The 23,474-nt window shown below is 56.4% G+C and overlaps 1 protein-coding gene across 11 annotated transcripts in view; it reads left to right on the top strand.

Annotated features, from left to right (window-relative positions):
- Positions 1-23,474, top strand: part of ADA (adenosine deaminase) — a 107,860-nt gene that overhangs the window by 80,204 nt on the left and 4,182 nt on the right. For 4 of the 11 annotated variants that reach the window (XR_013961498.1, XM_080685757.1, XM_080685756.1 and 1 more), the window contains exons 1-6: positions 1,877-2,006; positions 12,362-12,423; positions 16,890-17,012; positions 20,711-20,854; positions 21,749-21,864; positions 23,071-23,198. Coding sequence is in view for 8 of the 11 variants with exons in the window: in XM_080685757.1 (XP_080541883.1) it covers positions 1,974-2,006; positions 12,362-12,423; positions 16,890-17,012; positions 20,711-20,854; positions 21,749-21,864; positions 23,071-23,198 (606 nt within the window). In the remaining 3 variants the exon portion in view is untranslated. Of the gene's footprint in view, positions 1-1,831; positions 2,007-11,929; positions 12,199-12,361; positions 12,605-16,889; positions 17,013-20,710; positions 20,855-21,748; positions 21,865-23,070; positions 23,199-23,474 lie in introns of those variants that run through there. The other 7 variants (XM_080685760.1, XM_080685758.1, XR_013961499.1 and 4 more) reach the window with 7 other exon arrangements.

Here is a 23,474-nt window from a genome sequence, read left to right as displayed (position 1 = left end):
ACGCCAGGCCTTTTTTTCAGGCATGCATCTTTCCTTTTCTCTCCTAAACCCTAAGGGTCCCCAGGGGAGCAAAGGGCACTGGCAGCTCGTCCCGGGCTCGCCCCCTGAACCAGTCTCCAAGGCCCCCTTTTCTCTGACTTTTCAATGAGCCAAATCAGCCCCGCCTTGACTCACTTCTTTCCTATAATGTTCCTATAGGGCCAAAGCAGAGCACCCCCAGGCTCTCTCCTGTTGCTTCTTCTACCCCAGGCCCTTCCTTTGTTTCACTGTCCCCTCAAAATCACCTGGACTCGTGTTGGGAAGTGTTTCCCACATGAAACCAAGAACGCACACGTGCCCGAGGCAGACCCACTCTGGCGGTCCCTTTCCCGTGACGCAGCAGCCCAGGCTTAACGTGTAATGCGCACATCAGCCACTTGGAATCGTGTTAAAAGATAGATTCCAACTCAGTAGGTGTGGGGAGGGTGTGAGAGTCAGCAGGTATAGTCAGCTCCCAGGTGACATGGATGCTGATGATTCCCGGCCACACTTTGACAATATTGTTTCCAAATAAAAGTTTGATCCTGTCTTGCCTCCACTTAAAACCCTCCACAGCACTCTCAGGGGAAAGCCCTCGCTGTGTCCCATAGTGACCTAGTTCTCACCGATTGTCTAGCCACGTGTCCTCCACTCTCCTGCCCTCTCTTTTCTCCTTATTTGTTATCAGTTTATTTATAATACTAGAGGCCCGGTGCAAGAATTCATGCACAGGTGGGGTCCTGCCAGCCCACCCCAATGGGGGCCTATTGGGGCGGGGCTGGCTTGGGGGAGGGGCCACAGGAGATTGGGGCAGGCTGATCCGGCCATCGGGCAGGTTGGCCACTGCAGTGTGCATCATAGTGACCGGTCATTCCGGTGGTTCTGCCGTTCGGTCACTGGCCTTTTATATATAGATATATATATAATGAAATGAAATGAAACCACCATCCCACCCAAGCACTGGAACATGACCAGTAACCTGAACGTACCTGTATGCTCCTCCCATCTCCTGATCTGCGATAACCACTCTTCTTCAGTTTATTTCTATCTTTCCCTTGATTTACAACATTTTCTCCCAAATGCATGTGTCTAAACATGCATATTTTTTTTTTTTTTGCTTTTATTATACATTCTACAAGTTACATCATGGCCCATGTAGTTTTGTGCAACTTTTCCACTCCACACTGTTTCTTAGATCGATGTGGTGCTGTTTGCAACTGAAGTTCATTCGATTTCACTGCTGTATACTATTCCATGGTGGGAGTATTCCAGAGCTTATCTGCCCACTCGCTGTGGATGGGCCTTGGGGTGTTTCCTTATTACAGGGGGCACAGTGTGAACATTCTCCGGCTTCCCTCTTCCACTCCAACTCCCTTCACCTGGCACACTCCTTCAGGTCCTCGGACAAGTCTTCCCCGACCTGCAGGCCACGGGTGGTCCCCATTACAGCTCCCTAATTACACACTTGTGTTGTGTGATTACGTGATGAGCGTGGGTCTAGCCCGGGTAGAGAGCAAGCCCCACAAGGTTTGTGATGCTCACGGGCTCCCAGATTCCAGCTCGGGCCTGGCACTCTGTAAGCACCCAGGCAGCAGAGCCGGGCCTGGAGGCTGGAGCCTGAGCCCACAGGTGGCTGCAACCCCAAGTCCCAGGGCCAGTGTTTGGGCGGGCCAAGGCGCTGAGGGGCCTTGTGTTTGTTCCCATTGCTGGGCCTGAATTCCAGGAAAAGCACAGCTGGGGACGGCGGGGCGGGGCGGGGCCTGAAGCGGACAGGGGGCGGGGCCTGGACGGGCTGGGGGCGGGCAGGGGGCGGGGCGGAGCCGGGCCCCGTTAAGAAGGGCGAGGCGGCCGCGCTTACTGCGGGACCCGGGGGGAAACGAACCAGCCTGCTATTCAGCCCTCGACCGCGGGGATCCAGCGGAGGAAGAAGCAGCGCGGAGCGCACGCTTGGCACCATGACCCAGACACCCGCCTTCGACAAGCCCAAAGTGAGCGCGGGCCGGGGCTCGGGGTCCGGGTTCTGGCTCCTTGCCTGGCTGGAGGGCTTAGGGGCTTCCACAGAGCGGGATCAGCGGGGCCCCTGCGGGTGCTTTCTTCCCTGAGCTCAGGCCCACCTCCGCCTCTAGGCTAATTAGTGAGGGAGAATGAGGAAGTGAGGGTCCTGAATCTGGAGGCATCCCTGGCTGGCCTCCGAGTTCTGCTTCTGCCGCTGACTTGCCTCCTTTGGGTCTCAGTTTTACCATCTGTCAAATGGGCATTCTCTGTGAACCTCATCCATACAATGGGGCTTGGGGTGTGCTGTCTACAACCGTAGGTGGTGTTGGGTATGGTGCGCAGGGAGCGCTCTGTGAGTTTAAACAGCTTTGTACTCTAACACTGATGGCTTTGTCCACTCCAAGGAGTCCGTTTGTGGTTGTATCACGGGAAGAACTGAGCCATGCCAGAGACGGGGGCAGGGGGTTTGGGTGGGCCTTAGGCTTTGGGCTCTGGAAAGATTCGAGAGCCACTGGCCCCAAAGGATAACTTTCTTGTCCCGCCTCTCCCACCAGCTGTGGTGTCTTGGGAATGGTGGGGTCAGGGGAGTCCAGGCCCACTTGGTGGGCTTCAGAGCACTGCCATTCCTCAGGGAGGGAGCCGCCCAGAAGTGCGCCCAGCGGAGTGAATCAGCAGCTAGCGGGATCTGAAGCTGCGGGGTCAGGGGGAGGTGTGAGTTTCAGTCTGCTTCACTCGCCCATCTGAGAAACAGGTGTATGTGATGATGGCAGATGTCACAGAAGTGTGGGTAAGAATCCCGTGTGTGTGCACAGAGGAGAGGGGAAGGAAGAGGGGACTCCGAGGAAGCAAGGCCTAGCGCCCCCACTGCCCATGCCCTGCCACAGGGCAGATGCTCAGCTACATCCTTCCAGGTGTTCCAAGTTCTGGGGAAGCACTTCTGCCCCTCCCCCCATGCCTCCTTCACACCTTGTATGAATGCCCATGCCCCATCCTTAGTGGTTCTTCCTTTGAAGGCTGTTTTTTTGTTTCATTTTGCCTTAACTGTTCTTGGATTCCCTCTGCCGCTGGTCTGGGAACCACCTTGCCTGAGATGAATCCCAAGGCAGTAGGCAAACCCCCTGGATTGGGAGTGGAGTGGGAGTTAAGGAGATAAATAAAAGGTAACGCTGCTATAGATCTTTGCTATACGCACCAATCCGGTCCTTGCAACACTTTTAACAGCCCCGTGTTGGAGCAACGATTGCTATTCCTAATTTTTGCCTTGCCCAATCCTCTCCTCTGATTCAAGCTGCCAGGTCATTTCCCCTCAGTGGGCCTCAGTTTGCACACCTAGGAAGTGGGCCCCACCTGCTTGTAGAGGGATCCAGAGGTCACCCACTGTGTAGGTGAGGTGTGGTGCACATTTATCCTCGAGAGGAGGGAACGTGCCTGAGCCGGCAGGGGAAGCAGAAGGAGCATGAGTCTCAGCCACTTCCCCCTGGGTGGGGCAGGTACTTAACTCGAGTATTAGCAACTGGTGCTTCAATTGAGTTGATTTTGTGCCAGGCCCCTTTCTGAACACGTTACCTGCACTAATTCATGTGATTCTAACTGACTCTGCAACGTAGCTGGTGTCACCCCATTTTATAGATGGAGAGACAGAGGCACAAGGTTCACTGGGTTAGGAGAATCACAGTAGCCAAGCTAGGGGCTGGCCTCACCATCCTGTGGCCCTGACGAGCTTTCCTGAGCTGCCTCTGCAGAAGCCTTTGGCGGGTGGAGGTGCCAGAGCCCCAGGTGCAGCCTCTCTCTCTGGCCGCTCAGGCCTGCCTCCAGGTGAGGCCAGGCCTGGCCAATTTAAGCAGCCAGAGCCGAGCAGTGCTTTCCAAACGTTAAAGTGTACTCAAATCACCTGGTTCTTGATAACATTCAGACTGTTTATAGACGCAGAGGCACAGAGATGAACTAGGTTAGTGAGGCAAAGCACAGCAGCCGAGCTAGGGGCTGGCTTCCCAGTCCCTCCCGTGAAGGAGTCTAGGGTGGGGGCTGAGGTGCTACCTCTGACAAGCTCCCAGGTGATGCTGATTCGGCTGGTCCACGGACCACACTTTAGGTAGCAAGACCCTAGGCAGCTACCTACCTGGGTCGATTATGTCATTCCAACAAATGCTTCCTGAGTCACTGTGGGACACTGGAGGAGGTGGGAGGAGGTTCCAAGGAGGATGGAGGGGTGGCCCTCATCTGTTTCCGCAGGGCAAGGCTGGAAAATGCCCAGGCACTTGAGAGTTCTTGGTCAGGGAGGGCAATGCTGATCACATGCCTGGTATTTTAATAATAACAGTAGCTGCCATTTACATGTGGGTTCTGGTACCTTCCATGATTTATCTCAGAATCCTCTGGACAACTTGACAAGGCAGATATTTTCTTTTTATTCTTGTTGCTGCTTAATGCGGACTTTATTTACGAGAATTCAGGGGGAACAACACCCAAGGAGGAAAGGGGTGATGAGAAAGACTCCTCTCTGAAAGATACCGGCCACCCCCCTATTGTGTAAATGTTTGGGTCCCATGAACCCTCTGCGGTAAGAGGAAAGGAACATGTCTGTGACCAAGAGGGCTGGACAGTATCCATCCACAGTGTCTCCCAAGGCTGCAAAACTGGCCGCGTGTTCTGCAAGACACAGGAGAACACTTCCCAGTGTCCCTTGCAAATAGTAGGAAGGAAAGGTACCACGTCAGGCCTAAGACTGCAAAATGCAGAAGACGAGGGAGGGCAAGCCCCTTGTTATTCCACCAAAAGGCAGAACACGGGGTGAGCGCAAATCACAACAGCACCGTGATGGTTACCATCAAACCCAAGGGCTCCAGCGCTCTCTGCAGCTGTTTCATTGGTCCCGGGAGGAAGGCTCCCAATGGATGCGGTGTTACCAAAGGTGTAAACCACCAAAGGTCTAGTCCAGTGGTCGGCAAACTGCGGTTTGCCGCTCTGTTGACTAATGAGTTTGCCGACCACTGGGATAGGGGCTTAATCACAAGGAACAACAACAGCCTGTAATTATTGGAATCGAGAGTCTAGGTCAGTGGTCGGCAAACTCATTAGTCAACAGAGCGGCAAACCGCGGCTCGGGAGCTGCATGTGGCTCGCGAGCCGCCGTTTGCCAACCACTGTCCTAGGCACTTTTTCCTTCTCTTATTTGAATGTTTACTCCGAATCTGGCACTGTTCTGATTTGCATATTTGCTTGTATTGACTCATTTAATGCTCACCACAGCCCTCTGCAGTAGGTCCTATTATTCTCATTTACATATGAGGAAATTGAGGCTCAGATGGGAAGGAACTTGCCAAAGTCACACAACCAGAAAGGGGGGGAGGGGTTACCTGAAACTGACGTGGGTGCTGATACCTGCTGTATTCACCTGCCACCCCCACTCTGTGGGGGAGGAGTTAGACTTAGGGTGACCTTGGACTTCAGATTGACTGGGATGGGATCCCTGTCTTGAGACTTAGCAGCTGTAAGGGCTCAGGTGGACAGTTTCCTGAACCCCAGCTTCCTTCTCTAAAATGGGATGATCACACCAAGGTCATGGGGCTCTTGGGGGAAACTGACCTGCTGGGTGGAGCGTGTTCCCCCTGGGGCCGCCGTGGAGGCTGACAGGCAGGAGGCCCTGAGGGCTGCATTTCCTCCTTCAATGGGAAGCCTGCCTGAGCTTGGACTGCTTGAGGAGGTGGCTTCTGCCTCTGCTTCTCCCTTCCCGCTTTAAAGGGCCGCTGTGGACTCCATCAGCAAGGTCTCCGCCTTCTGCCACTGAGCCCACGGCCAGCGCTGCTCTGGTGCTTTCCGGCACCAGAGCCACCTGTTAAATAAAGGTGCCCCTGGGAAGGGCCCGCCTGACCCTGGCTGCTTCTGGCAGTGGGGAGGGAGGGGAGCAGAGATTGGGTTTCACCGAAGTCTCTGTTTGACAGAGGAGGAAGCCCGGAGGAGGGAGGGGAAGTGCGGCGTCTGGTCACAGCAAGGCCGGGCAGCCGGCCTCCTGACCCCGGAGCTGACCTCAGGTGGGCTTGACCTGGGAGGAACCTGTCCCCCTGCCCATTGTCCCAGGGCGTGTCACCACAGCAGAGAAGGGAGGGCAGGACCGTGGCCTGGCTTGAACAGGGGAGAAGAGTAGGCCAAAGCGAGGTTCAAATCTCTATTTGCCCAGAGTGTTGGGGGCTGGCTTTCCCCTATCCTTTAGGGTTCTGAGGCCCTAGGGCTGTGGATTGAGAGGAAGTAGCCTCTGGGTTCCTTTGACCATAGAGGGAGACCAGTGAGGAGTTTAAACTTGGGTAGCAGCTGGGCCAGGCTGCCTGGGTCTGAGTGCTGTTTTCCCCCTTATCCATTGTGGGAGTTTGAGTGAGTTGTTTCTGTGTGCCTCAGTTTGCCCATGTTAAAATGGGAATCATAGTTTTATCCACCTGCGTAAAACACCAAGTGCAGGCCTGGCTGCCAGGGCGGCAGGGGCAGGGGCTGGGGGGTGGGACATGGCAGTGCTAGCTGCTAATTGATCATCCGTCATCCTCATCATATTATTAACCATTCAGTTCAGATTGTAGCAGCGCTGACTCAGCGCTGATATGCAGGGTGAAGGGGTGGTTGTGACTTCCCGCTTTAAAGTCAGACAGCTTCCTGGCTGTGTGCTCATTGATCTGTGACCTAAGGCAAATTCCTCATCTCTCCAAGCCTCATTTTCTCACCTATAAAGTGAGGGTGACTGCTGCATTCCACGGCTGTGGCCCCACGGATGCCCCCCTGGCCAAAGGCACACCTTGCCTTCCATGAAACGTCTGGGGAAGCTCACAGCAGCAACGGAATCTTTCGGGCTCCAAGTCAGTAGGAGGCACCGAGGACTGCTCTGCCCCTTCCCCTCTGCACCTCAGAGCTTCAGGAGCCCAGGTGGGGCTGAGCACAGAGGACATCCTGGAGGAGGGGTCACTCAAACAGTGTCAGCCCCAGGGCTGCTCTGTCTCCTCGTCTTACCCCAAAAGTCAGCTGAGAGGCTCTGGTGGCACTGCCCCCTGGCACTGCCCAGCTCATTGCCAAGAGCAGGGCTAGGAAGGGAGGGGATGTCTGCCCTGCAGTGGGCACTGGGGCTGGTCCAGGTTCTGACTGTAGTGCCAGACTCAGGGGTCTGGTCAGGCAATCCTGGCTATTCTGTCCTGTCTAGATTCTCTGCTAGGCCAGCCCCTTCTCTGGGCAGGGAGAGGACACACACTGCTGGCCTAGGACAGGGAGATGAGAAAGCCACCCTGGTCGTTCAGCACCTGCTGAGCACTGTCTGCTGTGCCGAGCACTGTCCTGGCACCAAGGGTACAGCATGAGGACACAGTCCTGCTTTCAGGGAACTGATAGTGGGGGAAAGAGATCTGGTAGGGAATTCTAAAATCGGGGGATGGGAAATACAACAGTGATGTGTTTGGGGGCCTGGGAAACCCTGAGGGAAAGTACAGTGATTGGGGAAGGCCCAGGAGGGGACAGCCCCGCCCACCCACCCTTTGGCAGGGTCCAGCCCAGGAACCCAAGACCTGGGTCCTCATCCTGGCTCTGCTGCTGCCACCTTGGGTGAGCCTGGGCAAGTGAACGCACTGCCCGCGCCTCGCGTGTCTGGCTGGCATCTCCTGAGGGGACTCGGCGTGTTTCCCCAGGGTGCCCGATAGTAAATATTTGTTGGTTACCAGGGATGCTTCCTGCTCAAATCTGGGAGGATTTCCTGCAGTTCTACTTGTGAGTCAGCCTCACGGAGAGCAGGGGAAGGGGCATGAGATTCTTCCCCAGGAGGCCTGGCAGGGAGGTGGTGTGGCCCTGGCAGGACTTGGGCTTAGAGTTGAAGAGACTTGGGTTTCAGGCCAGCTCTGCCACCATAGATTGGTGTGGCCCTGGGCAGGTCCCTGCATTTCTCCAAGTTGAGCTTGGCAAGTCCCAATGGGGCTCGTGTGCACCTCTGCTGAGGGGCTACGATGAAATGAGACCAAGGGTCTGCTAATAGGCAGCTGCTGTTACTACTGCTGCATTATTTATACCTGAGGCTAGGCCTGTGGGAGCTCAAGACTCAGACCTGGGTTCAAATCCTGATTCCATCACTGACTGACTGTGTCCTCAGAGACTTCTTTGAGCCTCGGTTTCCCCGTCTGTAAAGAGGAGTGAAGTCCCAACCTTCCTGACTGTAAGGATGAAGTAAGATCATGCCTGTAGATGGTCCAGCATCTGGCAGATAAGCCAGAAGCCCCTGCTGCTCCTTTTCCCTGTGTGGGCTCCGCGGAGCAGGGTCCCCATTGCAGTCTCTGCGCTTGCACCCCATTGTTATCTGGGTGGGTGACACTGCTCCATGGCTAGTGGCAGTTTTCCAGAAAGTTCAGTGGGAGGCCTGCCTGAGCTTGGACTGCGTGAGGAGGTGGCTTCTGCCTCTGCTTCCCCCACAAGGAGGTGGCACCTGTGGGCACGGGGAGCAGCTGGGCTCTGCCTGCTCTCTCCCAGGGGCGCTCTCGCCTCCTGCCGGCTCCCTGCGACCTTCCCGCCACACACCCAGTGCCGGTAGCTCGTGCTTCCTGAGCACCTACTGTGTGATGCTGTAGGAATTCTGGTCAGTGCTCATCTCCCATCTGGATCCCGAACTAGCTCTCTGTCTTCCGTTCTGCCTCCCGCCAACCTGCTCACCACACAGCAGCAGAAAACGCTTTTAAAAGATCATTCCCCTTTTGAAACATCAGTGGACCCCTTAATTGTTATCTGTGGGTCTCCCTGCCTTCCACCCCCTGACTTTCTCTGGCTTCATCTCTCACCACCAACATTCTCTGCACTTGAATCAATTCGTTCCCTGATTGCTTAGCACATGCAGTTCCCTCTGTTCTGTCTGGAACAGCTCTCTGTCCTTCCTTCTCCCCCTCCCCCCACTAATTCCCCTATTCACCCCCATTCCCCACACACAAAGTGATCTTTTCTAAACACTTTGAGTTACCGCCCTCCCCCCCCCAACACCCTCCCCCCACCCCCTTGTGTGTTTCTTTTCCTCAGGCATTTGGTTCATTTTCCCACCACTATTGGTACAGTGAGTTCTGAAAGGTGTCTGCTCAGGCAGGATAGTCTCTGGTCTGCCGCGGAACCAGCATCCCCAGGGGTAAGGCAGCAGAGGTGTCCATTTTTTAAAAAATTTATATATTTTTAGAGAGGACAGGAGAGAGAGAGAAAAACATCAATGATGAGAGAGAATCATTGATCAGCTGCCTCTTGCATGCCCCACCCTGGTGACTGAGCCTGCAACCGGGGCATGTGCCCTGACTGGGAATCAGACCTTGACCTCCTGGTTCATAGGTCAATGCTTAACCACTGAGCCACGCCAGCCGGGCCAGAGGTGTCCGTTCTTGTTCATATGACATGCCCATCACAGTCTGCTCATCACAGTCATGCAGGGACGCAGGCAGATGGGCAGCTACCATCCTGGACATGTCCATGCTGTGCGGGAGCGAAGCGGCATGTAAGGGCTTGGGCAGAAGTAGCCTCGCAGGCCCACCCATCCACGAGGGGCAACAGCACCGGGACAATCCCCAGATGCCCTGCTGCCGGGTAACTCCGAGGCGCTCTGGTTTTCGCCTTCTAACCTCTCCTACCTTTTCGAACCTCATGCAACTCTTCTCTCTCAACTTCAGTCTCCTCCATCATCGTTTAAACATGAAAAAGAAATACACGTCATTTCCTCCTGGAAAAGAAATACAATTCTCTTGTGTTTCAGTTCACATCCACCCAAATTGTCTCCATTTTTTTTAAAAAATATATTTTATTGATATTTTACAGAGAGGAAGGGAGAGGGATAGAGAGCTAGAAACATCAATGAGAGAGAAACATCGATCAGCTGCCTCCTGCACACCCTCCACTGGGGATGTGCCCGCAACAAAGGTACATGCCCTTGACCGGAATCGAACCCGGGACCCTTCAGTCTGCAGGCCGACGCTCTATCCACTGAGCCAAACCAGTTTCGGCTGTCTCCATTTTCTTGCCTCTGCTTCTTGCTCACCCTACTCCAGTGTGGATTCTGTGCACTCGGGCCTCTGGAATGGTTGCTGGAGGCAGTGCTTCTCGATCTTGGCCTTATGTTAAAAACAAACACCTGTGCCCAGGCCCTCCCCAAGGGCTGTGCTGGAATTGACTTGCGTGAGCACAGGCATCTAACTTTCCAAAGCCCCCCAGTGCTCCTGTGGGCCCGCAGGGTTGGGAACCCCTCCTGGGCCTGGGCCCTGCATCCTCGGCCCCAGGGACACATCTCTGCTCTTCCTGGGGCCAGATGGCCCGCAGCCTCTCCAGTCCCAAACCCCTCCTCCCTCCTTCGCACCCCTACACCACGCTCTCCTCACGGCACCGCCTTTGTCAGGGCTGTTCTCTCTGCCTGAAGTGTTCCCATCTTCCTCCTCACTTAGTTCTTCCTCCTCAGATCTCAGCCCAAGACCTGCTTTCTCCAGGAAGCCATTGCTGGCTGCCGGCCGGGCGAGGGTCTTTCTTGTGTTGGCTCTTTCACGGGACTGTGCTTTGCTTCCAAGGAGTTGCCGTGGCTTTGGTTGGACCTCTATCGATGTGACGCCTCGTGTGTCTCTCCCTGGCTGGGCTGTAAGCGTCACAGCAGCGGGCATCCCTTTAGCTTACCGCTCCGCTCCCACACCCAGCGGGGCCTCGAACAGCTGGGAATGAAGGCCTTGAGGTTGAGGATTGTTTAGCGTTTGCTCTGTGCGAAGCGCACTGCATGCATTAACATGGTTAACCCTCCCCAAGCAGGAGGGAGGCCTGTATCTTCCCTGTTGGGCTGGTGGGGACGCCAGGGCACCCAGGGAGCAAGGAGAGGAGCTGGGATTCCAGCTCTAACCACAGGCTACCCTGCCTCTCTAGCTGGGTCCTCACCACATGGGAAGCCTTAAGGATAAGAAAACGGGGGGCTCAGAGAGGTGGGGTCCCCTGTCCAAAGTCACACAGCTGGCTGGCAGGTCCCTGGACTGGAGGCATCAGTGTTCCCCATGCTGAGCATTCTGGGGGAACCCGGCAAGCATTTGGCTGAGTGGACACTGAGCCTCTTTAGTCAGGGAACCAGCAGCTCAGTGCGCCCCGAGTCTGGGTGTGGGTGCTGCCTGGCCCCGTGCTGGCTGGATGACCTCTGAGAGCTCTGATGATCAGATGTCCCGCTGAAAGGCGGGCCTGGCAGCTCTGAGCCGGATGTCCTGCTGAAAGGCGGGCCTGGCAGCTCTGAGCCGCCGGCCTCCCCTGGGCCTGGGCGGGGTTCCTCTGCAGCAGGCAGCTCTCGTGTGTGTTCCCAGATGCCCTCTCGCCTCCCCAGCCAAGGCAGCCACTTGCTTGTCCACGTCCCCAAGTTCCAGAAAAGGCCCCACCCTGGTGGAGACGTCAGTGAGTTTTCGGATCCCCGGGCGCAGGCAGGAACCGTTTCCTCCGTGGCTGGACCAGCAGATGCCAAAGGCGCTCTCCGCTGAGTCAGCGCCGTGTGCCGCTCCCGAGACGCCCAGAGGCAGGGCTGCTCCTGGGCCATGCAGACCCACCGACACTGGTTTTGGGCCCTTACCGTTGGTCTTGGCCAGGGAGGCAGCCACAGCGCTGAGTGTGTTGTCGAAGTCACGCAGCCAGAGGAAGGGGCAGAGCCGGGATCAAACCCGAGAGGCTGTGTCCCAGCCCCTGTCCTTAAACTCCTGGCTTTGTGTGCAGAGCGTTGCTTGTGGGCCGCGCATGTAGGCGACGATCAGCCAGATGGCCGACCATCTAGTGTTTCCAGAGTCCTGGGAAGACCTGGTGCTGCTTCCATCGATCCCTGAGAAGCTGTGCTTGAGCAACACCTGCTTTGGGACATGGAGCCGGACTTTTGAAATGCATCACGTGGTTCGCTAGTCCAGGGAGTCTGGTCAGCCCTTGTGTGAACGCTGGAGTTTGTTTAGTGAGTTGTCTGAGAGCAGGGCTGCCTGTGTGGCTGTGCTCGGTGGCTCCTACGGGACCATGGCCGTCCTGATGTGTAGGGATTGGGCTCAGGTTAGAACTCTGGTTCTGTCCCCTGGCTGTGGTAAGCACACAGGCCTGGGTTGGGTTCCTGCTTCCAGCACTGGCTTGCTGTGTGGCGGTGGACAAGTTACTTAACCTCTCTGAACCTCAGTGTTCTCAGCATGAGGGAGAGAGAAACAAGCCCACCCACAGGTGAGGATTAATCACAATGCTGTGTGTGGACGTCAGTGCCTGTGTGTGCGTGTGTGGTGAGTGGTGACTAATGGTCATTGTGGTCAGTGTGAGCAGTGACTCTCTGAAAGTCCTCCCGGCATTCATGGGGGCGTGTTCTCTCTCTTCCCTTTGCCCCTTGCAGGTAGAATTGCATGTCCACCTGGATGGATCCATTAAGCCTGAAACGATCTTATACTACGGCAGGTAAGTCCGCGGATGCCAGGCCTTCCCCCAAGCCTGAGGACCCTAGAGCATCCGGGGTTGCTGCTCCTTCCCGTCTCCCTGTGGAATCAGCCAGCCCCCGGCCAGAAGGGCTCTGAGCTGGAGACCCGCAGCCCATGTCTTCTGCCTTCGGCGCCTTTGATTTTTGTCTTCCTATTTCCAGGTGAGCCAAGAGGAGCATGTGCCACCTTACACACGGACACACACACACACACACACACACACGTGGAAGCGGTTTCCAGGCTGAACCAGTCACTGTGTTTTGGCAGAGAACTGGTGGCAGGTGACACACCCACCGGGAGTAGGCTATCACTCACCCCATCTCACTGAGGGGAGAGCAGGTTCAGAGATGTAAAGGCAGTTGCCCAAGGCCACACAGCAAGTAAATGGTAGAGGCAAGAGTTTATGGGGTCAGCTGACCCCCAGAGCTTTCCCCATATCCCCATGGAAATAGCCTCCAGGGAGACGTGAAGCGGCTCCCTCTCTGGTCCCAACTCTCCTCATCTTCCAAGGGAGAACACCACCTCCTGCCACAGCTCTCCTGGATGCTGGCGGGCCGAAGGGTCCCCTGTGCTCCCGCCCCCTGTGAGGGAGGCCTGCCCCTCGTCCCCACATCCCAAGGGCCCATGGTGGCCCCTCTGTTGGGCCCAGCACCTACGAGCACAGGGACTTTGAAGGCCAGTGGATCTGGATTCAAGTCCAGACACAGTTTCCTCGCTGTGACCTTGGCCTCTGGGGTGAGGGTAAGAACAGGCCTTCCTCAGAGCTGACTCGGGAGATGGGCGCCCCTCCTGCCACCACCCCTCCCTGGGCAGACTGCGTTCTTCACAGTGCGACCAACACGCCTTTTGTTGGAGCTGGAAGGACTCCGCCTGCCCTCAGTGCTCCACGGGGGAGAGCTGCTGCTCCCGGAGTCAGCCCCTGGCTCTCAGGGCATCGCTCCTACTCCCCGAGCCAGCTCTGCGAGAACACGCCTCGTCTGTCCCACGTCAGCGGTCCTGCTCTAGGGAGCGGCTGTTGATCTTGTTATTTAACTGTGTAAGTGTGCGCATTTACTGCCTGCCAACAACGTCCAGATTCCTCAGGAGGCCTGTGAAGTGGTTATGTTGTCCCTATATTACGGACATAAAGGAAACTGAGTCATGATAGCTGAAGAGACTTGCCTAGTAAGCACAGCTGTGACCGGGGTCCGCCCCTGCCCGTACCCTGCCACCAGAGGTGTAGGTCAAATACAGCAGGGAACACACTTAGCGTGGGGCTCCAGCAAAGGCACTTAATGAGATCAGTGTCATTAATCACAACCAATGGCTCTGCTAATGGGGTCAAGCGCTCGCCTTATCTCTGCTTGTCCTTTGACTCTGTTGAGCGCCAGCCCTTGCCACAGGGCCTGGAGACTCTGAGCGCCAGCCCTTGCCACAGGGCCCAGATGAGGCCGTTGGGGCGAGTTATCGGAGGCCAAGATGGGATCTAATCAGGGTGCTCGTTGAGGGGTCAGAGAGCACTCAGTATCGCAGCCAGGAGGCGAGACGCCAGGGTGGGTAGAGGAAAGGAGCCGCCGGTGCTAGGTGACTGGTTGGACTTTCAATCTCCCTTGTCGCCTGGTGTCTCGGCGCAGTCTTGGCCCTGGAGAGGGGTGGGGTGCCAGGTGGAGTTTGATCTCGGGGTCAGCAGGCAGGGGAGCAGGGAGTCGGGCAGACTCCAGCAGGGGCAGCCCTGGAGGACTCCCTGGTGGGGGTAAGACCAGGGCTGAGAAGAGGAAGAGATGGAGGAGGAGGGGAGTGTCTGTCCTGTGACCTACTCCCAGACCAAAGCCCGTGGCCCCTTTTCTGCCTCTGACCGAGGCCTCCATTGATTTTGTTTTCACCCATTTCTTCTTCCTGTGAGTCCATCTTCTGACTCTTTCTCAGGCTCCTTCGAGACCCCATCCCCTCATTCTTTAAGGCCCAGTCCCAATCTGGCTGTCCTCGCTTCTGTCACCACCCTGTTCTGAGCCGCTGCCAGTCCCTCACTTAGACTGTTGCAAAGGCCTCAGGATGGGTCTCCAGGGGTCCACTCTGGCCTCACCCCTCTAGCGTCCTCACAGCACTGTGGTCAGGACAGTTGTCTTACAACCGGGTCTGATCAGCTCGCTCTCCTGCTCAAACCCTCTCACGGTCCCTACCACCTTGCCCAGGGTCAAGCCAGTCTGCGTATGGCCCTACGGTGCTCCGAAGCCGAGGGAGAGCTCTGACCTACTCTGTTCCTTGGTTATTCCAGAGCTGATGTTTCCAGACCTAGTGAACACAGGGAGGGTGCGTAACGGGCCTTTACAACAGAGCTGGGGTGCAAACCCCGGCCACCTGGCTTCAGAGCCTGCTGTGATACCCAGGACACAGAAATAGCCTCGTGTGTGCGTCTCTGAACCTGCAAAGAAAATACGGTCTGGGTCTTACGAGGACACGGAGGTCCTCAGAGGGCACAGCTCCTGCCTGGGGTGGTGTGGCACATCCAGGGGGGCATGGGCTTCGAACTCCAAAGCTTGGGTCCATCCTCCACGCTGGGCCGGGCTCCGTGGCCAGGCTCCAGGGAGGTGGGAAGAAGACAAGGGAGATGGAGTTGGGGGAAGGCCCTGCCTCTGGTTGGTGGTTGGATGGAGGAGCCATACTTGGAAATGTGGAGCCCAGAGTGGGAGGAGAAGGGAGTGGTCAGACACATGAGTCTGTCTCGGACTGTTCAATGCCTGGCAGGCTGTCAGGTGGTGTGGAGAGAGAGTTGGAAACTGGGGACCTCTGGGTCCTGGGTTGAAATCCATGAATGGAGATCTGGAAGAGAATGATCAGGAGGCAGCCCCCCAACAGGAAGCGGCGGGGTCCAAGGCAAATGTGGCCCCTGCATCCGCCAACATGGGAGCCAGAGCCTTAGCGCCACCTCCTCTGCCTGCAGCCCACCAGCTCCCAGAGAGAGTCACAGCACAGGATTTAACACCTGGTGCAGGCGGCCTGGGGCCTGGGGGAGGCCTGGGGCCTGGGGGAGGCCTGGGGCCTGGGGGCGGCTCGCGAGGGTGCCTTCGGGGCAGGCTGGCTGCAGGGGGAGGCTCAGTGGGCACTGAGCCCGGTGTCGTGCTGGGATGTGGGCCAGTGAGGAGACGCGCTGGGCTGGCCGGCGGGCTGGTGGTGGGCACCAGGGTGATACCCACTGGACACTCAGAGGGGCTGGAGCCACCCAGAGGGGAGGAGGGCATATTTAGGGGCTTAAGAAACAGGTATTTAGGTAGGAAGGCATTTTACTATTTGAATAACAGAAGCCATGAAAGGATGTAAGCACTGTCCAGTCAAACTTCCATTTCTTGGGCAATTTCGTCCTCCTATCATCTTGCTTTACGGGTAACTGGATGCCTGAACCTCCTGGTTCAATCATCTAATTTTCTTTACCGTTTGCTTTTTTTTTTTTTTAATCACCTTGTCTTTTGTTCTACTCGCTGGAGAATTTTCCCACCTTTATTTTCCATCCTTTTCATTTCCTCCCAGTGGCTACTGCCATATTCTTTTAAATGTCCAGCAGCTCTTTCTTACTCTCGAAATGTCCCCTTTTAAAAAGCGATGTTCCTGTTCCAACGATGCTCCTTTCATCTCCTTGAGGATTTGCCTGTTAGGTTCACGTTGCTTTTGTTTTCTGCATTTTTAGTTTCCTCAGAGCTCCTTTGTCTCTTGTGTCCCTCGTGGTAGAAGCGTTTCTTAGTGTCTTTCTTGAGTGTCTGGTGTCTCTTTTATCTTAAAAAGTGGGAAAACTGCCATCCAGGGTGACCCGTGAGCCGGGGCAGAGCCAGGATGAGCAGAGGGGGTAGGGCATGCAGAAGGTGGGGGCCAGCCCAGCCGAACCCGCTGCCCTGGCTGGGGAGGCGGAGATGCTGATGAGACGAGGAGGCTCCAGGCAGAGGGCTGTTCTCAGCAAGGCCTTACAGGGGGTGGCCGTGTCCCCATGTGGGAGGCCTCCGGCCCTCTCCCAGCACACTGGGCCTGCAAGCCTCTCTGATAAGTTGGTCTGCCAGAGAGCAGAGGAGGGAGGGCCGGTGCTTGCCCTGGCCCCTGCCCCTGCCCTGTAGTTATTGCCCCTGATAACCCCTGAGCTGGCGTAGGGCCAGTTGGCTGTACCCACTCTTGGGCTGAGGCAAAGTTGTGGGCTTGCTGCCCTGGCACCTTCCCTGTCCCCAGGCACTTGTCCATGCACACAAACAGACTTTAACCCCAGGTGCCCCCGCCCCTTGAAATCTGCTGGCTGATCATGGCCTTGGGGACAGGAGGCCCTGGAAGGACTCTGATCTTGGTTTTGTATGTGCTGGGCCTCAGTTTTCCCATCTGTCCAATGGGTGGAGTTGGATGTAGAGGATCTCAGGTTTCCAGCTGTGGCCCCTGGGGAGTTGGTCAGGTCCTCCCCAGGGGCAGTCCGTCACCCTCATGTTTTGTTCCCAGGAAGAGAGGGGTCGCCCTCCCTGCTAACACAGCTGAGGATCTGAAGAACATCATTGGCATGGACAAGCCACTCACCCTCGCGGACTTCCTGGCCAAGTTCAACTACTACATGCCTGCCATCGCGTGAGTCCCCCACCCTCGGGCCCGGGTCAGAGTCCATCCTGTGCCCAGGATGGGCTGCCAGCCCCAGGCCTGCACCTCAGCGCATGGGGTGGAGACCCCAGCCCTGCTGGTCACCATTGTGTATACTTGCTTGACTCTCTCCATGCCTTTGGGCCTTGGTTTTCCTCTCTGGAAAGTGGGTGTGATGGACTGACATACAACTTCTATAGAGAAGTGACACAATGTGGGGGTTAGGAACACAGGTCCTTGTCTCAATCTCATGAGGTGATGCTGGGCACATTGCCTCTGGTCCTCAGGCCCCTCATTCACACAGTGGCCTTGTGATCCCGTCTGCCTCCCGGGGCTGGAGTTTGGGCCGGACACGGTGCTGTCCTCGCACTCGCCCTCTCACTGTGGAGACAGCCGCCACCTTCACTGACAGGCACTGGTGCTTTTATGTCACGTGGCATTCCTTCCATTTTTTTCATAGCAGACTCTCTCATAGATGAACATAATATTTGCACAGCTCACAGAACTATACTTTCTGTAGTCGTCCGCTGGGTAAACTTACTCCTTTCCAGAGGAGGGAATGAAGGCTCAGGGAAGTAAAGGGGCTTGCCCAGGACCCCACAGCTGGCAGGGGATAAAGCCGAGTCTCGCCTCGGTGCCACCTTGAGCTTCCTGGCAAGAGGCAGAGCTTCCAAGGCAGGCGAGAATCAGCTTTGGCAGTTGGTGCTGCAGGAGCTCGGGACAGGGAGAGACAAGGGGGCAGGGGGCAGTCAGGAAGGGCTGCCTGGAGGAGGAAGTATGGACCCAGCCTTGGGACAGAGAGGGTGTGATACTGTCCAGAGGGCTAGGCTTGAGGAAGGCTTGGAGGGTGGGCCCAGCACTGGCTATTGGAGGAGCAGTGAAGGTGTGTGAGACAGAACAGAGACATTGGCTGGGTAAGTGGCAAAGCAGGTACGAGCAGTCCTTAGGAAGGAACATGTGTGGCAAGGTGGCCGACTTGTTGCTGGAAGCCTTTGGGCTCAGCCTGGAAGGCACTGAGTGTCCCATCCTCGCCTCCAGTAAGCAGACACATACCACCTCCCTGGAGGACCTGCCGCCACCAGAACGTATGAGCAGGCCTGGGCACCTCTCCTGTGCCACCGAGGCAGCCCCTCTCTCTCTGGCCATGTGACAGAGGCCCAGCTCCCTGAAGTCCCAGCCCACCCAGGCTGCTAGACAGCACCTCCTGCAGAGCTGCCTGGCTATTTGGGGCCATGGCCCTCGAGACTCTGACTTTTGACCCCCTTGCAGCACGCACAGGGGTCCGATGGAAGCCTTCCGCTCCTGCCACTCGCCGCTTGGCTCCCCCTGTCTAGCCACATTGGCCTCCTGTGGCACCTCGGGCAGCACTCACCCCCACACCTCAGGTCCTCTGCCATTGCTGTTCCCTCTGCCCGGAACACTGTTCCTTAGAGGCCCTAGCACTCACTTCCTCGCCTTCACGTCTCTGCTCATGTCACTCTCTGTGAGGCCTTCCTGATCACACCACTGAAAACTGCAGTCCCTCCCCCTCACATTCCATGCCCCTGGCCCTGCTTTATGTGTACCCATAAAACTTCTCACCGGCCGAAACCGGTTTGGCTCAGTGGATAGAGCGTCGGCCTGCGGACTGAAGGGTCCCGGGTTCGATTCTGGTCAAGGGCATGTACCTTGGTTGCGGGCACATCCCCAGTGGGGGGTGTGCAGGAGGCAGCTGATCGATGTTTCTCTCTCATCGATGTTTCTAGCTCTCTATCCCTCTCCCTTCCTCTCTGTAAAATATCAATAAAATATGTTAAAAAAAACAAAAAACAAACAAACTTCTCACCGTCTGACCTAGGATATATTTTATATTTTACTTCTTTCCTTCCCAGTCCCTCTTGCTAGGCTATGCGCTCTATGAGGGTAGGGATTTTGTCCACCTGGCTTGCTGTATCCCCTGCCCTCAGAGCAGTGAAGGAGCCCCCAGCCATCGGGGAGATAAGGACCCTCTCCCTGGGAGGCCACCTCCCTCCCCAGGGCTGGCCCCGCCCCCAGGGATTTCCCACAGCAGCTGCCCATCCTCATCCTGGCTCTCCAAAGCACAGGTCCTTCCACGACCCTCCCTGGGAGCGGCCCATTTCCCCAGGGCACCTCTCACAGTCTGCTTTCTAGTAACCCATCCCTTTCATGCTTCCTGGTGGAAATGCCCAGCTAAGGCAGGTCCCCTGTCAACTGATCACACAGTGGCCCTGGCAGGTTAGTTTGCGCCTTGCTTCTGGAGCCCACATTCAGAAATAAGTTAAAATACTGAGCATGTCTGTTCTGTTCCAAGCACTGACTCAGGTGACTTTTATGAGGTTTATGAGGTTTAACTCATTTGTCCTCACAATAACCCTTTGATGGATGTGTCAGAGGTGACTAACTGGGGTCATGCAGCAGGATAAGTATGGGAACCAGGATTCAAGTCTGAGTCCCAGGTATCTTCCCCACCCCAGAGTTCCCTCCAGATTTGTCCATCTGTGTCCTTTTCTCTCTTTTTTAAAATATATTTTTATTGATTTCAGAGAGGAAAGGAGAGGGAGAGCTAGAAACATCAATGATGAAAGGGAATCACTGATTGGCTGCCTCCTGCACACCCCACACTGGGGACTGAGCCCACAACCTAGGCATGTGCCCTGACCTGGAATCAAACCATGACCTCCTGGTTCATAGATTGACACTCAACCCCGGAGCCACGCCAGCCGGGCTATAGGATCTCTTTGTATTTTTTGGCTATTAGCTCCTTAGCAGGTATCTGGTTGGCAAACCCTTTCTCCCATTCCGGAGCTTCTCTTTCCCTGCCGAGTTCCCTCTGCTGTGCAGCTTTCAGTGTGATGCAATCCCACTTGTCTATTTTTGCTCTTGTGGCCCGTGTATGTCCTTCTCTCTTACTTCTCTTCCCTGCTGGCCTACCTCCATCACTCAGCAAACAGCGAGTGGCCACTATGTCCTAGGTTCTGGCCTCGGCTGAGGGAGCATATCAGTGTCCAGACAGATGGAGGAGTCCTTGTGCCATGGCGACTGCATTCTGTAGGGGAGATGGAAACTGGCTAATAAACCAGTGAAGTTCAGGGAAGGGGCGGAGAACGCCAGTGAGCCTTTTTAAGATAAGGTGGTCGGGGAGGCCTCTCTGAGGAGGTGAGACTGGAGCTGGGGCCTGAGTGGAGAGGGGGAGTGAGCACAGGACGATCTGGTGAAAGACCATGGAGGCTGGGGAGCTACAGACACAAAGGCCCAGATGTGGGAACAAGCTCGACTGTCTCTTTGACAGAAAGAGCTAGGGAGGCTGGAGGGGGTGGCGGGGAGGGATATACAGACGGAGATTTCATTCCACACGATGAAGCCCTCGGGGTGCAGAGCAGAGGAGCGATATGCTCTGATTTGTAGACGGCTCTGTCTGCTGTGAGGAAAGGCACAGGGAAGTGGAGACCAGTTAGACACGGGGTGAGAACCAGGGTGAAGGGGACAAGAACTGGTAATTTGAAAGCAGAGCTGACAGGACTGGCCGTGCTTCTAGGATCTTCTCCAGCAGAGGCCCAGAGCTGGCACTGGAGGAGAAGGATTGGGGCCAGAAGTGGGTTTGATCTGCCAAGGGTTGGGGCCAGTCTTGTTCCTGGAGCTCTGAAAGGACATTGGAGAGGGCTGTCCCAAGTGCTCCCTTCCCTTCCCAGGGGCTGCCGGGAGGCCATCAAAAGGATCGCCTATGAGTTCGTTGAGATGAAGGCCAAGGAGGGCGTGGTGTACGTGGAGGTGCGTTACAGCCCACACCTGCTGGCCAACGACAAAGTGGAGCCGATCCCCTGGAACCAGGCCAAGTGAGTGACCGCGCAGGGGGGCTGCGCCAAGGCTGGGGCGGGTGGCCCAACCTGGGACCCGAGGGACAGACTGTTGGGAGGCCCTGACCCAACAAGACTTTGGAGGAACAGACTGTTGGGAGGCCCTGACCCAACAAGACTTTGATCTTGCCCCCTGATCTGGTCTGGGGCCTTGCAAAGATGGACTTAACTCTGTCCTGAGAGAGAGGGTTCCCATCCCTCACCTGGGCGTATGCTTTAACTTTGGGAGAAAGCGTGTGGCATTTTGTCACCCCTAACCCTAGACACAGGCCTGCAGTCACTACTTATCCAGTGACTTCCAGGGTCCTGCTCTGACCCTGTAACTGAAGTGAGTCTGGCCCATTCCTGCCCCTTGCCTGGACCTCCAGGGATCTAGAAGTGCTATCAGCCAACCACTCTGCCCCTTCTAGTCATGACTCTGACACAAGTGAACAAGTGGGACTCATACCCGGTGAGCTCAGCAATGATCCCCATCTGGGGGCAGGGCCGTGAGTGTCTGAGCCACCCCCCCACCCCCAACACACAAACAGACACAACACACACACACACACACACACACACACACACACACACACACACACCCACCCACCCCCCCCCCCCCCCACACACACACCCCGCCACCCCCACCCCTAGGTCTGGAAGTGCTGGCAGTTCCAAGGAAGCCGGAGGGGGTGTGCTAGGGCTTGGGCCGGCTCCCTCAGTGTTTTCTCAGAGGCAGTGGGTGGGTGAGGAGAGGGGACGTCTCCTGGAAGAGTCCTCTTCCCTCCCTCCTCCCTCTCCCGCTCCCTTCCTCCCCTCCTCTGACCCAGTCCCAGGGCTGTCCTTCAGACCTTCCTTTGTCCCAGGCCCATCCCTACTCCTCTCTCCACACAGAGGGGACGTCACCCCAGACGAGGTGGTGTCCCTAGTGAACCAGGGCCTCCAGGAGGGAGAGCGAGACTTCAGGGTGAAGGTGCGGTCCATCCTCTGCTGCATGCGCCACAAGCCTAGTGAGTGTGACCTCGGCCCTGCCCTGGGCTGCACATCTTACCAGCCCAACCTCCTGGCCGGTGCTGGGGCTGCACCCCTGCCACCTGGTATCCCCTTGAGCCCATCAGCTGCACCTTAGGGCTTCCTGGAGTCGTCAGAGTCCTCCTGGGCAGGCTCAGGGCTTCTGGCAGCAGACTTTTCTCCCTGGGGAGACCAGGCACACAGCCACCTGACCTGTAGGCGGTTCAAAACCAAAGGAGCCTGAACAACAGAAAACAAGCTAAGCCAGGCTCTGATCAGCCCACGGTTCGCCCTTGAGACCCTGTGGGCCAGGCCTCTTGTGGTTCAGGCCACAGGACCTATGAGTAGGTCTGACCTCTGGGACCTGAGGGGTCTCCCTTGTGACTGACACTGATCAAGCCTCCAGGGAACATTCAAGTGCAGAGCCCCACTGTATGGCCTTGGGCAAGTCCCATCACCTCCCTGACCTCAGGTACACACTGTCCACTGTGAGGACCACAGCAACGTTAGTGCCAGCCTGCCAGGCCCACCTGCACATAGCGACTTACCTGTATTTTCTCCAATCCTCGCAGCAGCCTGTGAGAACTGCCGTTGTTTATCCCATTTGACAGATGAGAAAACAGAGAGGGGAAGCCTCTTGCTCTTCAATCAGGAAGGCCAAAAGCTCCGATTTGAACCCAGGGCCATTTGTTCCAAAGCCTGTGATTTTCCATTCATTTTAAAACACTCAATGATGTGTTTGCCGGTTAAGAGTCCACAGTTCCTTAGCAATATGGTTAGTAATGCCAGAGTCATGTGTTAGATTTAAATATTAAACTGTGTGGGCCTCCCTCTCCTCGTCTAAGTGGGGATGAGCCCTCCTTGAGGGCTGTTGTGGGGACAAATGAGAGAACAGCCATGGCCGTGTATGGAGCCCAGGCCCTGCCCTCAGTGCTACACACAGCATCTCGGCACAGCCTTGCCAAGACCCTGTGCAGTCGCTGGGGGTGTCTCTCTGAGAGGAAGCTGAGGCACGGGGTGGAGCAGTTTGCTGAGGCCATGTGGTTAGGCTGTGGTAGTCAGGATTTGAAGACAGGACCCTGGGCCCTCTGTCATGTGCTGGCCTCGGTGGAGGGTGAGTGGGATGGGGCAGCAAGCAGGCGTTTGGGAAGAATTGTTCCACGGCAGCAGCTGCTGACAGAGGCCCGTGGGCATCTCGCCCACAGACTGGTCCCCCGAGGTGGTGGAGCTGTGTAAGAAGTACCAGCAGCAGACCGTGGTGGGCATCGATCTGGCTGGGGATGAGACCATCGAAGGGAGCAGCCTCTTCCCTGGACACTTGAAGGCCTACGAGGTGGGTCCTGGGGGACGGAGCAGGGGACTGTCCCTGGAGGCTCTGGGAGAAAGCAGCCTGGCTCTGCCCACAGTAGGGAGAAGTCACACGGACTGCACCGTGTGAGGTCTCCTGGGTTCCCAAGCGTCTTAGTTGGGCCTGGGGGCTCTAGGGGTGTGAATTTGGTGTAAAGAAAAGACCCCACTTGCTGTTGGGAGTCTTTCTGCCTGTGATTTGCTGTGACCTTAAGCGAGATGGTCTCTTTGCTGGGCCTGTCTGGGGCAGACGGCTCAGCCT

This window comes from Plecotus auritus (genome assembly GCF_963455305.1).
Source record: "Plecotus auritus genome assembly, chromosome: 8".
NCBI classification, from domain to species: domain Eukaryota; kingdom Metazoa; phylum Chordata; class Mammalia; order Chiroptera; family Vespertilionidae; genus Plecotus; species Plecotus auritus.
The sequence above is the reverse complement of the archived record's forward strand: the minus strand, read 5'-3'. Positions and strand labels throughout refer to the sequence as shown.